Source organism: Silurus aristotelis (assembly GCF_946808225.1).
Source record: "Silurus aristotelis genome assembly, chromosome: 28".
Lineage (NCBI taxonomy): Eukaryota > Metazoa > Chordata > Actinopteri > Siluriformes > Siluridae > Silurus > Silurus aristotelis.
This window is the reverse complement of record NC_139601.1, coordinates 5,597,827-5,611,110: the sequence shown is the minus strand read 5'-3', so window position 1 is coordinate 5,611,110 and position 13,284 is coordinate 5,597,827. Positions and strand designations below refer to the sequence as shown.

Genomic DNA, 13,284 nt, shown 5'->3' with positions numbered 1-13,284 from the left:
CTCCACCCACTTTTATTTCTTTTCTACTTTCTCTTGCACAGAATCTTCTTTATGGTGCATGTATTACATCATACATGTTAACACCTTTAAAAAAAAAAACAAATAAAAAAATAAATAAAATTAAACGGTCATTTCTGAGCATTTTTGATTAAATGGAAATAGGATTTGAAAGATCCCAATGTGTTAACCGCCTGATGTCCCTCCACTTCATAGCTGATTTTTCTTCTCCCATAATAACATACCAGCATGGCAAGTTTTATTCTTCTTTACACCACAACCTCTTTCCTCTTACAACATCTTCAAAAAGAAAAAAGAGACACATCCTACTTTTCATTTTTATGAATTTTATTTATCCATTTCTAGTTACATTTAACATTGTGAGAACAAGCTCCTCTTATCATTTATATTATAAGCTGTAAACAGTCGCTCCATCCATTCTCTTGAAGATAAAAAATGCAACCTGTTACCAGGAAAGTACAAAGAAATCACGTCATCCTCCTTCCATACACGTTGCTGCAGGGAAAAAATATCTTTACCTATACACTGTGATAAAGCACTGAAACTGGAGACTCCTTCAATAAACGTCAGATACATTTCTTACAGCATGCTGCAGCTTTTTCTCCATTTTTTTTTCTTCAAATTCCTATTTTCTGTGAATAACTCATTACTACAAGAACCGTTTCAAACCGCGAAGTTGTCCTGAGGCCATTGTTTCATGTTGCATCCATCAGAGATCTGACCAATCAAAATGGAGAATTCAACCATATAAATGGTAAATGCTCTTTATTTCATTTGATTTAAATACAAAAATGCAACAAGGATACCAAAACTGTTTCACTTGACACCCAGCATTACTGCTCCAGAAGCACAATGTGAAAAAACAACAACTAAAAGATGTTCTAAAATGATTGATTTGAGCTCAGGTGACAGGCTGCAGGTGTGAGGATCGAATCCGCACGTCGGTATCAAAACCAGGACCGGTTTGGCGTTGACTATGCGATAAGTACTAGTGAGCGGGGATCCAATCGTGAAAGTCGGATTAGCAGAAGTCTAAATAAGATGACAGATTGCTTATTAATTATTGCTGTAGAAAAGAAAGGGGGAAAAAATCTAATCCCAATTTTAAGATCTTTTGAATATTATATTATTTATTATATACTATCTCGTATAATATATTTACAAATAGCAACCTTCAACAACTTCACACTGCACTGATGTTCCTGCACTGGAGAATATCTCGATTATAATACGATATCCGCGCCACAAAAACCTGCATATTCGCGCAAAAAAAGCATATTCACACTTTCCCTGTTGTCTCAGTTTATCTGATTTATTCAAACTGACCAGATAACTAAAGCCTCAATGAGAATTTAAAATTTTCTTCATTTCTGTTTAAGTATGTATCCGAAAAAAAAAAAAAAAAAGTGTCATGGCATCATGTGGACATTACTGACACTGAGAATCGTTGTTTCTATGACCAACTAAAAAAGTTAATCGACAGCCATGTTAAACACACTGCGTCTACAAAAGTGACTCAATTTGCAGTCTTTCTGATTATTTGTACACCGTTTCATGTTCAACCATGACAAATAAAAACCTGGAACCACCAAGTGCTGTAATCATTTCTTCCTTTACACTCATTTAGATGCATCTCCATCCAGCTCGAGTCGAAGACAAATTATCATATAAAGAGGAAAAAATGATGACAAAATGGTTACAACGTGAGAAACAGGAAGGAAGTAGGAATGTGTCTCTGTGTGTGTCCTGGTGGAAGGATTCTCCTGTACGGCGTTCCCAATGGCGCTCCAGGCCTCAACGTCCAAACAGTGTCCATAAGCCGGGGAGATCGGTGTCATTTCAAAAAGACCAGATAGAAGGCCATGCCCAGACAGGAGAGCGCCACGGCGATATGAAGCCGGGTCCCGATTACCGCCGCTGTGATAGATAGATAGATAGATAGATAGATAGATAGATAGATAGATAGATAGATAGATAGATAGACAGATAGACAGACAGACAGACAGACAGACAGACAGACAGACAGAGTTAATATACACCGTTAAAAATGACAAACTATAAACACATTAAAAGATTATATATATATATGTGCACACCTTTTGTGTCAAATTAGCACTTGTATTATATTTTAGATATATAAGAGACACTAAGAACATACAATAGAAAAAGAGCAATGCTTCTCTTTAAGACGTTCACACACTCTGAACCTTTTTTTCCGCTCTCCGATTACAACCACACCAATCAGCATGACAGTGATTCGACCGCAATTGCATTTCAGTGTGGCATTACTGCAACACGTGCCCGAGAGCAGAAAAGGAATTCCCAATAGATTCCGTACACCTCTACCACATAATCTCCTGCTGACGCTCTCACACGCAAAAAAAGCTCAATTTCACAAAGAGATGCGTAATGTTCTCTGAAAGTCACTTACGAAACACGGCATTGTTCATTTCATGTTAGAATTCACTGGTGAGGATTTTATTTAATTTTAAGTGTCAGGTAAAATGTAATGCAATTCAATTCTATTCAGCAACCTGATTCTTTTCTTCCAGGCTTTTTTTTTTTCTTCGTGTAAAAAGGTTTTTCTATGCTACTACAAAAAGGTAAGGATTCACAAATCTTCTAATCTTCTTCGAATGCTTGTCTTTTTTTCCCCTGTAGATCATAACACGGAAATGACAATCCCTAAGGATAAAAAGGCAAACAGAAGAGAGATTCTCACCTTTATAAAAGACGCCCCACACCCCTTTCTTCTCAGACAAGAGCCAGCTGTTGAGGCGAGGCACCTTCTTCAGGTACGCACACGTACAGATGAAGAGCAGGCCGAAGACTAGGATGCCGTCGAAGGAGTACACTGTGGATCAGAATCAATTATTGCCAAGAGTTTCATGTACAAGGAGTTTCTGTGCTATAAAAACTAGGAATATAAAATAAAAAACTGAAAAAGAAAGATAAATGCATCGAATGCACAATTAGTGCAGGGTATGTAATAGTAAAGCAGTGCAAACAATACAATTTTCTAAATAACTCTAAAGGTGCACGGGGGAAATATAGTAGTCTTATTTGATTGCGTTAATGTAACACATATGAAATGACAATGTCATATATAATATTAATGTTCATAGAGGCAGATCAGAGATGATGGTGGGTTCTTGGTATTGTTAATGAAGTTCTGATGGACTGCAGCTTCCTGCTCATGACTCTAAAAATGTGTGTCTAATCTGAGAACCAGCCACAATCCTAGCTGCCTGCTTCAGGGTCCTGGAAATGTACAGGTCCTGTAGAGGTGAAAGATTGCAGCCAACTAGTAAACATAGTGTATACTCTGATTATACAGTACTGTGCAAAAGAGGACTATAAAGAACTATAAACAAAAGAGTATTTGTAAACAAACACAATGCAGTGCAAAAACAGCAGTAGCAGCAGTCGAGAGGTGCAAAAAACAGCATGTAAACATTTATTAAATATAAATAATCATTAAAAAATAAGAATGTGAAAGAGAAACTACGCATACATTGAGGACATTTAAAGATATTAAAATATTCATGCGACAATCACTAAATCTACATGACATGGTACAGTACTAATAAAACCAATCTGACAACTGGTGGGATTCTATGAGCTCATAATTGCTCTACTGCTGAGATGCATGGGGGTATTTATGGAATAAAGGGGGCAGATTAAGAAACTACAGTATGGTTTCCTGTATTTACATTAGATAAACAGACTTGTTTAAGATGGTTATCTGTGTACATTGTAGTCCAGGTGACGTGCTCTGCTCAGATCGAGAAAAAGTCCTTTATTGTTATTATTTTTTTTTTTTCTTTAATGCGATTTGAACCAATATACAGTGTGAACGCTCCGGGAGTCTCAAATTCAGCCACGTCCACATCCAAGCCTTAGCTACAAGGCTAAAGTTAGCTTGTTCGCTTATTAGCTATGGATCTTGTCTGTACTCTGATGGCCGCTTATCAATAATGGTAGCTTGTTATATCGATAATGTGGTGACAGCGGACCTACCGTTTGTCATGGTGGCGTGATTTCGGTTTTTTTTCCGAGTGCAGAAGAAGCAAGATAGGGCTAAATGGTTTCTATTTCCCACCCATGATCAGCGCCCATTCCAAATCATCAACAAGAGCAACAAGGGCTGAAACTTCCGGGTAGAACGGAATTGTGGGAAAAAAATCGCGTTTTATTTTGATAAATAAGAAATTGATGAATTACCACCACCTACCGGTTACATGGAGTATTGGCCAAAATGTTTCTTTAAAAAAAAATTAAAATAAAAAATAAAAAATCCAAATGAAATTTGTTCAGACGACTGGTTTTCTTTAGAGTACTGAAGTACTGATATTCGCATACTATTATTTATGTAATCATCAATATAAGACAAAGTCTTGCTTTTCCTGCCATTTGGTCTCAATTTGCCCATTGGTAATTTCCCATCAGCCTTCTGTTGTTTAAAGATAGATTCATTTATTTTTTACATGTACATTTTACAGCACGGTTACATTTTTTTTTTCCGCATATCCCTGCATATTCGGAAGTTGGGGTCAGAGTGCAGGGTCAGCTATGATACATCACCCCTAGACCAGAGAGGGTTAAGGGCCTTGCTCAAGTGGCAGCTTGTCAACGCTGGAGCCTTAACTGCCAAAAGTCTGATCAGAGTCTTAACCGCTGAGCTACCACTTTCCAATATCATATCATTAATTGTTATCATAAAACACATGCTACCTCCGAGTTCCCTCCACGCAGATACAGGTCAAGAGATTCATGATAATGTAAATATTGTGTCAGAATAATAGGGGTCGGGATTTGTTCTTAGTGACTCCTTCATGGGCGTGGTTGTGGTAACTGGACAGGCTGGTTTGGGTATTTTAGAAACTGCTGAGATCCTTGAGTTTTTCCACACACACATTTGCATCTAGATTTTACCAACAATGGTACAAAAAAACAAAGTAACTAGTGTTTTTTGCAGACAGAAATGCCCTGTTAATGATAGGGGACACAGAGGAATGATCCAACTGGTTGAACTGAAGGAAGGGCTTTACATCCGTAGAAAACTGAAAAGCATCATACAGTAAGATGCCTTAAATGGTTCAATTGGGGGGTCCACAATAGCAGAAGGTCACATTGGCTTTTTTTTTTTTTGTCTCGCATGAACCTGAGGATCTCAGAAATCCAAGGCTACAGTTCATCAACACTCTTGTGCTGCAGTTTGCTCGATTATCAATTCGCACTGCCTGTTGTGAGCATTAACTGAAGACCTTGAATCTAGTATCTGCAGAATTGTATGCATTTTGTTGCATAATTGTCCATGTGTTTCTATTAAAGTGGCCAGTGAGGGAACTTGCTCTATAGTAAAATATATGTCCTTGGTTTTGAAAGCATTAAAAAGACACCAATCTGTGGCTTATACACACATTACAAACTACTCTTATACGGCATTAGAATCTCCGCAGCACATTACCATCACAGCGCAATGCATTTGTGTTCTCCTCATGCTTAATCATGTTTTAAGGAACATGGCAAGACCATAGACAGCTTTCTTGGCATACAGAAGATCACACACTGTGAAGTCAGCTGTTGTCTCCTTGTTTTCTGTAACCCACTGTTTCAGTGTGCATGGCAATTTGCCCAGGTGTGTCCGTCTTAGTCTGAGCCACACCGCCGTTTCTGCATGAGAGCAAATCCAATGTCCTTGCTTTAGGTGCTCAGTGGCACTGCCTTATGCATGCAGGGAGGCCTAGGAATGTTACGAAAGCATTCTATATCGAAATATAAGCTTTTACATATAATATATTAAATAATCATGCAATTTTATTTAGAAAATAGATTAATGGGTTAAACATAGCAAAAACTAGTGGTTTATATAATATAATATTTCGGAAATTCTTATTCTAAATAGCAGTACTGATGGCTCTAAAAGGACATTCGGCAACCTATTTGATCTAAAGATTCTACAATGGCTGTGCTCCAGACTGCCATCTGCTCTGTCTTAAATCTGATCAAGACCCATTTCATGCCCTGCCAGAGGTGTGATTAGATGGCTAATGCCATTACGTGCAAATGCTGAGTAAAATTTCTGCTCGAACCCCCGACAAGCGATTGTGTCTGTACTGGTGTTTACATGTGCTTTAGAGTAACTAGCTCCTTACTGAAAAAGAGTATGCTGCTTTACTACGTACCGCAGGTAAGCACGTTTATGATCCATGCTGAGCTGGGTTATGCAATAGAATTAAATCGGGTGGGTAGAATGCGTTCGGCATGGAAGAAATGCAATATTGAACATATGAAATATGATTGTTGAAAAAAGTTAAGAAATGACCTGATCTCATATTATCTAATGTAGAGATTGACTATTTTTTTAGCAAATGGAGAAATGGATAGCTCTAGCTCTTGGCTTCACAATATTAAAGTGGAATTATGAACAGTAGGAATATTTTTATTGTAGATTTATTGACATTGAATACTTCTACTCTGACATGTCCATTTTTACTCCTATTTTTTATTTCGACCTTGGAATCAGCGATCTAATCTTCTGTCATTACATGAGTGCATTTTCAATAAGACATACTCCCCTATTTAATCTTATTGGGATTTCATCCTTTTAAATCATCCAGGATCTGCTTTGAGCTTTCCATTTTCCATTTCTATAATTACTCAGCACAAAAAAAACATTTCTACTTTCACTGAAGTATCATATCTAAGTAGTTTTTCTACTTGTGCCACACATTAAGTCTATTAAATTAATGTGAACTTATATAATGAGATCTGATCATTTGTAGTTGCTCCACAAGTCCATGATCAAACTGACCAGTGAAAATCCTAAGGAAATGAATGAAAATTCTCCCGTCTAATTAAATACTAATCTTCTATTTACACATTGGTTTAGCAATATCCTGTAGAAGTAGAATTATTGCACTTTTAATGACAGTATACACTTAAGCTGCTACAGAGTCCACAGGTTTGTATAAAAACCTGATAAACCATGTATGATCAAGTCCATCGCCGTGTCGACCTGAAAAGGCGCTTCAGTGGAAGGGATTAGACTCGCTGAAAATCTGAGCTTTTGTACAGTGGAGTTGAAAAGGTCAATATCGGGACTGCGATTAACTTTTAAACAGGGATCTAGAAAATGTTCAAAATCTGGAAAAACAAATCAGTTGTTTACAAACCCTTTACATTTTAAAATGCTTTATTATCAAAAAGTGTTCTCAGAATTTAAATCCCAATATGTATAACTGGGAAATTCCATACCGAACCATCGAATTGGTTTGATTTGATATTACTGCATTATCTCACACTTATTACCATTCTTTGGCTAAAAACAAGCTGAAATTGTCTCAAGACTGATAACAGGAATAATCAGGACTGATTTGCCACTTGATTCATGTCAGTCAATTAAATATTTTTGCTTCCTCTGTCTGCTGACCGAAGATGGTTTCACCAAGAGGTGTAGAGAGAAATGATCACACAGGTATTTCTTTTTCATCTTTCAATTATCATATTGAAAGCCACTGATAACTGGAAAAAAAATTATGTAGATACATTTTTTTTTTGTTGATATATCAGAAAACTCCAGGTCTGAACCTGTAGCACAGCAGCAAATAATGGAAAACCCTGATCATCTGATTCGGCCCAAGAAACCGTCGAACCCTGTTCTAGAGTCACCGAGCCACCGAGTGCTGCACCGGGAACTTCGTGTCAGCCACAGATGGTGAACTAATAGTTTTAATCCCCCCCTAAAATTAATATAAATTACATAATTACAGTGTCTTTGCATAATTCTGGATCTCCACAAGCTTCTCCACAGCTTGGCTTATACAAAGACCTCCTGATACGCCATTAAGCAATGTTTATTCAATTCATCAGTGCTACATTATCGACAGTATGTATGCTATAATGTCCTTAGCTTTGCAAAAATGGAGCATGTGACCGTTCCACAACTGCATTGTCATAACATTGTAACCTGATCCCAAGGTTAGGTGTTTATTGTACAACTACCTGGCACAATTTATGCCAAGACAGTCCGAGCTAGTGTTTTGTACACCCACCTATATAAGCCCTCAAAGCATGTGAATTACTTGTCCAGAGAGATCACAGGGATCAGGGCCGACCTCTTAACCAGGACATGACTTCTGATCCGGGCTAAAGAAAACTGTCTGGCTCCTGTCTGAGCTGCTTTAGATGCAGATAAATTTACACTCACCCACAGCACTTGGGGCAAACCAAAGCCAAACAGCTCAACCCTCAGAAAGCTGTTTTGGGTTTTCTACTGAATGATAAACAAATGTTAAGATGGTAAAAACCAATAGCTATATATTTCAGCTATCTGATCTACTTAATGATGCAGCCAGTCTATCTTAGAATGAGCCGAAAAAGCAATGTATTGTAACCCAAATAACACTATTATTTCATGTATCTAATGTAAACATATTTTTGAATCTGTTGGTCCATGGTTTTCAGATTCCTCTTTGACATTACTAGGAACGATAAAATAATGTAAATATAAAAAATTTAATTGAATTTCCTGACAGATCATCCACAGTGCATATCTAAAGCAATTGAGAGTAAATAATCAAGAATGTTATAAACTATATGGACAATTATTTTGGACACTATATTTGGACACATTATTTTGGACCCAAATCTAATGGAACATCTTCCCAAAAGAGTGGAGATTATTAGAAGAGCAAAAGGGGCCTAAATGTGGAATGGGATGTTCAAAAAGCACACACTTTTGTCCATATAACTTCTAACGCTTAAATGAAGCTGATGAGGATCAGGGAAATTAAAGTGATTTAATATATAAAACAAGAGCACTTGTCGCAGGACGATTGCAGCTACACCGATGTGTTTTTTCCCCTGAACTGTCACTACAAAATCTAAACCCACAATCGTATAAGATTTCTTGAGCATGACAATGCCCTTGTACACAAACCAAGCTCCTTGAATAGATGGGTTGCCAGAAGTTGGACATAAATCACCACTAAATCTAGTGTCAATCCTTCCCAGAAAAATGGAGGCTATTCTAACAATAAACTGCAGACTCGATCTGAAATCAGCATTAGAAAGTGAAGCCCGGGTGTCCATAAACTTTTGGCCTTGTAAATTAGCTTTAATGAAGAACTAATTTAAAGTCTAAGTTTAGGAGTTGTTTTGTGCAATATTCTTTGTTTTATTTAAATTTGCAGTGCTTTCAAAATGATACACTGTATATGTACGTATATATATATATATATATTTCCCCCTGCGTGTGATGATGTGCTGAGTATTCAGGGGTCTGCTACCTGCTGAGAAGTGTGAGCTACAGAGGGTGATGGAGCACAGAAGGGTGGAACAGCAGAGGGAGAGAGAAGAGGCTCTGAGACCTCTCACCGATCTGGAGCAGGAACTGAGCAAAAGACGACAGAGATTACTTGCGGTACGAAGATCTCTCGTCAAATCCTAACGCATGAAAAATGGATTTCCTCTGCAACTTCCTGAAACGATATCACAGCAGTTGTAGATTGACACACGATGACGTGATACAAATCATAAAAGCGTTAAAAGTTCTCAATATTTAGCTACGTCTTTTCATTTCACGTAATAAACCTGATCATAGTATACAAACGTAAAACAGAGCTTTTGTCTGATGATTAACCGTCATTCTGCTTTTTCCTCAGTATGAACTGGAGGAACAGAAGAGACAAGAGGATCTGAAGAACGTACCCGAATTTGTGCGTGTGAAGGACAACCTCAGACGTGTCCGCGCGTCCTGAAGAAATCCCAATCATTTGGATTTTGTTTCCAAATCAATTGTAGAACTAATTAAAGGAAAGTTTTTTTGTAAAGCTCCTTAATAGCCTCAAGTGAGTCGGAATTTCATTAGAATTTTATTATAAAACAAATTACATGATCAGATGCACTGCGTAACAAAAACCGCTTGGTATCACGATGGAGGTATAATCTGTGGCTCAGTAACAATTGAAAGTGTTATTAATACAGCACACTGACATAAAAAAAATCTCAGACAGGCAGAAAGAAAACATCTCATGTACACAACATTGCCTGCTACAGTTTTTCATAAACAGAGCTTGATGAATTAGATATAACGTTATTGAATTGAGCAATGGGTCTGTTTGTTAGTGTCGGGAAAAAAAAATGAAACGATGAAGAGTTGGAGGAAGGGAAAGAAGGTATACAGCAGCTGAAATAAGCAAATAGACAAATCCACTTCTGTTTTTCTGAGCATTCTGACAGCTCCTTTGTTCCAGTTCAGTTTTGCATGAACGTCTTGCACATGGCATTGGCACAATCCAAATAAATAATCATTAATATTAAATAAACGTAGCTCAAATTGTAACCGTGATCCACAATGGTTGTCTTGTCTTTTTCATGTTGAACAAATCCATGTTGGATTTAATAAGAGAAACCCTCGCAGGTACAGAAGGGGACTGATGTAAGTCCACGTAAGCTGCTGGCTGGTCGAGAATGGACCACGAATAAATAAATAACACTGGATATGAGCAGCATCATCAGGGAAGTCAGGGGATACCGTCTTTACGCTGGCAGCACTGCGACGGCGGGACGCTCCAGTCGTAAATATAAGACAGGCGCAGCTTCACCTCCTCCTTGCACAGACGTCCGTCCCTCTGCAGCGTCTGGTGCTTCTCAAGCATGTCCTCCAGACTCTGCTTGTGTGTGACCAAATACTTATTACTGCACCCCCTCGACTTGTACTCGGTATCGAAGCGCGGGTCATGCAGCCTCTTTACGTCGACGGGCGCGAGCCAGGCGCCCAGAGAGACGTCCTCGCTCTGCCACGTTTTCAGGTAAGCAGAGTTCAAGTGAACGTAGTGCACTAGATCAGAGGAGAGCACGTAGCCACCGCCTAACGCGTACGGTATGTAATAGTCACATAACTCCCAGGCGCTCTCTTTCCACTTCCCGGCCGTTTTCACGCGTCCTCGGCCTGAGAAAAAGCCCCAGTAAAGGCGTCTGGGGTCCTTACTCTTCAGCTCCTCCTTGAGCAGATCCGAGCGGGCGAACGTATCGTCGTCGGCCTTCAGGACGAACTTGAAGTCCAGCTTCTGATCGAGCCACGAGTAGGCGTGTATCAGCTTAAGCGTCAGATTCTCATAGGAGTCCCTGAGCTCGGGTAGGAGCAAGAGGTCTCCGTGACGCGTCTGCTCCGTCTCGAGATTCCGCATGTCCTCGGGTACCAGGCCCTCGGTGCCAATCGCAAACAAAGCAAGCACATCGGGGTCGCTTTTGGATAGCCAGGTGCTGCGGATGATGCTGCGTCGCTCCGTGTACTTTGGACCTGTCGTGATGAGGACCACCAGGAAAGCCGAGATCTCCTTGGAGTCGGAAGGTGCAGCTTGACGCTCTGGTCGAGGTTGGGCACGTGGCGCGGAGCCGGGCGAGTCAGGAGGTTTCAATGTCTCTGAGGTGCATTTGGCGAGGAAGAGTAGGACAGTGGCGAAGAAGCAGAGGGCACAGAGCACCAGGGCAGTCTTGTGGCGGCACACGAGCCGGACAAAATTCATGGTGCTTTCAAGAAGATTACACGAAGAATAATCTAACAAGATCCTCAGATCGGCTACGATCCGGAATTGGAATTAATTTGGAGGAGCTAAAAGATCACAATCTCACACTGGGGCCAAAACCAACCCACAGACCCGCATAAAGGACTGGGAAAATCAAACATTAGTGTCAGTGATGGTGCATAAAAAGCATTGAAAACAAAATGACAGTCAGGATGCACCGCATCACTATACAGATTAACAACAAAAAGATTATTTCCACAGTTTGCAAGTAGAAAAAAAAAATATATATATAAAACACAAATGCAGTAATTCGCTTTTACCCGGGATTTAGGCGCTGCACCACTTACTGATGTTATAGGTTTCTCTCGTGCATTGTTAGCTTGAGGCTAACAACCTACTCAGGCACACCGCTGGCATAGCTTGGTAAACCTACACACAATAACGCCGCCTGCCTTTTCCCCCTCGGTACCCAGAGTAATAAATAACGTTGTCACGAAATAACCAGAAGGCCAGACACGTCAGTATTTTTGATAAAAACCGATCAGCTCTTCATTGTTTCTCCTCGGTGTGCACAGCGCCACTCTGACAGGAGGCTGCTAGCTGTAGGTTACTGATGACGCAGGCAGGAGACTAGCAGGGACTTGGCAAGAGCGCACTTACTTACTACAGAGTATGAAAAAATAGTACCAATCCATATAGGCACTGCTGCGTACCAGACTACAGCATACTACCGTACTAAATAGTATGGACAGATATAGTCCACTATGATTACACACCTTCATACTATTGTACTAAACAGTATGGACAATAATAGTGCACCACTAAATATACACCATTGTAATTTCACATCCTGATACTACCGTACTAAACAGCATGGGGAAATATACTGCATTATAATTGTACAACTTCATAATACTGTACTAAATATTATAAGCAAACATACTGCACAATAATTGCATTAATACATACTACCGTACTAAACAGCACGGACAAATCTATTACATTATCATTTTACTTCTTTATACTACCATTCTAAACAGTATGGACAAATATATTCCCTTATATTTATCTTCATGTTACTATACTCAACAGTATGGTCAAATATACCGCACTATAATTACACATTCATACTTCCGTGCTAAACAATATAGACAAATAGGCACCATTGTTATTTCATATCTTTATACTACTATAACAAACGGTATGGACAAACATATTCAATTATTATCTTCATACTACCTTACTAAACAGTATGAATTAATGGAGTGTACTATGGTTACATGTATTTATACTGCGGTACTAAAAAGTATGGGCCAACATACTGCACTATAATTACACTAATCTGTACAACAGTACTAAACAGTCTGGACAAATATACGTACTATATTTACACGTATTTATATACTGTAATAAAGGGTATTGACTTTATTTACATTTATTCATACTACTGTGGACAAATATATTACATTATAATTATCTTTATTCTACCGACCTAAACGATTTATGTAACTTATTGTATTTTTTAGACTATACCAGAGACTAGTTAATAAATATAATAAAAAAAAATGTACAACTTTAAAATCTACTGATTACGTGACCTTGAGAACTGAGAATAACTTTGAGAAGCATGATGCAAGATTAAGATTTCTCAAAAATAGTGCACGTGTATAAAATAATTCATTTTGCATAGCACAAACTAAAAAATGTGGCTCAAGATAAATATACATACCTA

General features: G+C 38.7%; 3 protein-coding genes across 3 annotated transcripts; 1 reads left to right on the top strand and 2 right to left on the bottom strand.

The window, feature by feature from the left end:
- Positions 1 to 327: 327 nt before the first annotated feature.
- tmem167b (transmembrane protein 167B) lies at positions 328 to 4,197 on the bottom strand. Its single transcript, XM_083534331.1, has 3 exons — positions 4,039 to 4,197; positions 2,741 to 2,872; positions 328 to 1,935 (listed from the first exon to the last, which is right to left on the bottom strand). The coding sequence occupies exons 1-3, from the start codon at positions 4,046 to 4,048 to the stop codon at positions 1,853 to 1,855; spliced, it is 225 nt and encodes a 74-aa protein (XP_083390457.1). The 5' UTR covers positions 4,049 to 4,197; the 3' UTR covers positions 328 to 1,852.
- Positions 4,198 to 6,093: 1,896 nt separating this feature from the next.
- On the top strand, positions 6,094 to 9,858 carry LOC310722019 (protein FAM107B). Its single transcript, XM_083534320.1, has 5 exons — positions 6,094 to 6,211; positions 7,459 to 7,498; positions 7,594 to 7,738; positions 9,301 to 9,445; positions 9,687 to 9,858. Exons 1-5 carry the CDS (start codon positions 6,149 to 6,151, stop codon positions 9,780 to 9,782), a joined length of 489 nt encoding a protein of 162 aa, XP_083390446.1. The 5' UTR covers positions 6,094 to 6,148; the 3' UTR covers positions 9,783 to 9,858.
- A 21-nt stretch (positions 9,859 to 9,879) lies between these two features.
- On the bottom strand, positions 9,880 to 11,878 carry b3galt6 (UDP-Gal:betaGal beta 1,3-galactosyltransferase polypeptide 6). Its single transcript, XM_083534267.1, has one exon. It carries the CDS (start codon positions 11,550 to 11,552, stop codon positions 10,548 to 10,550), a length of 1,005 nt encoding a protein of 334 aa, XP_083390393.1. The 5' UTR covers positions 11,553 to 11,878; the 3' UTR covers positions 9,880 to 10,547.
- Positions 11,879 to 13,284: the final 1,406 nt, after the last annotated feature.

What these genes read in the sequence shown, in the direction of transcription:
- tmem167b (XM_083534331.1), bottom strand. An exon ending in GTGGGGCGTCTTTTATAAAG is followed by an intron (nt 1,936 to 2,740) that starts GTGAGAATCTCT and finishes TATCTATCACAG; the next exon opens with CGGCGGTAATCGGGACCCGG.
- LOC310722019 (XM_083534320.1), top strand. Translation starts at nt 6,149, where the DNA reads ATGTGCTTTAGAGTAACTAGCTCCTTACTGAAAAAGAGTATGCTGCTT. An exon ending in AGAGAGAAATGATCACACAG is followed by an intron (nt 7,499 to 7,593) that starts GTATTTCTTTTT and finishes TTGATATATCAG; the next exon opens with AAAACTCCAGGTCTGAACCT. An exon ending in CTTCGTGTCAGCCACAGATG is followed by an intron (nt 7,739 to 9,300) that starts GTGAACTAATAG and finishes CTGAGTATTCAG; the next exon opens with GGGTCTGCTACCTGCTGAGA.
- b3galt6 (XM_083534267.1), bottom strand. Translation starts at nt 11,552, where the DNA reads ATGAATTTTGTCCGGCTCGTGTGCCGCCACAAGACTGCCCTGGTGCTC.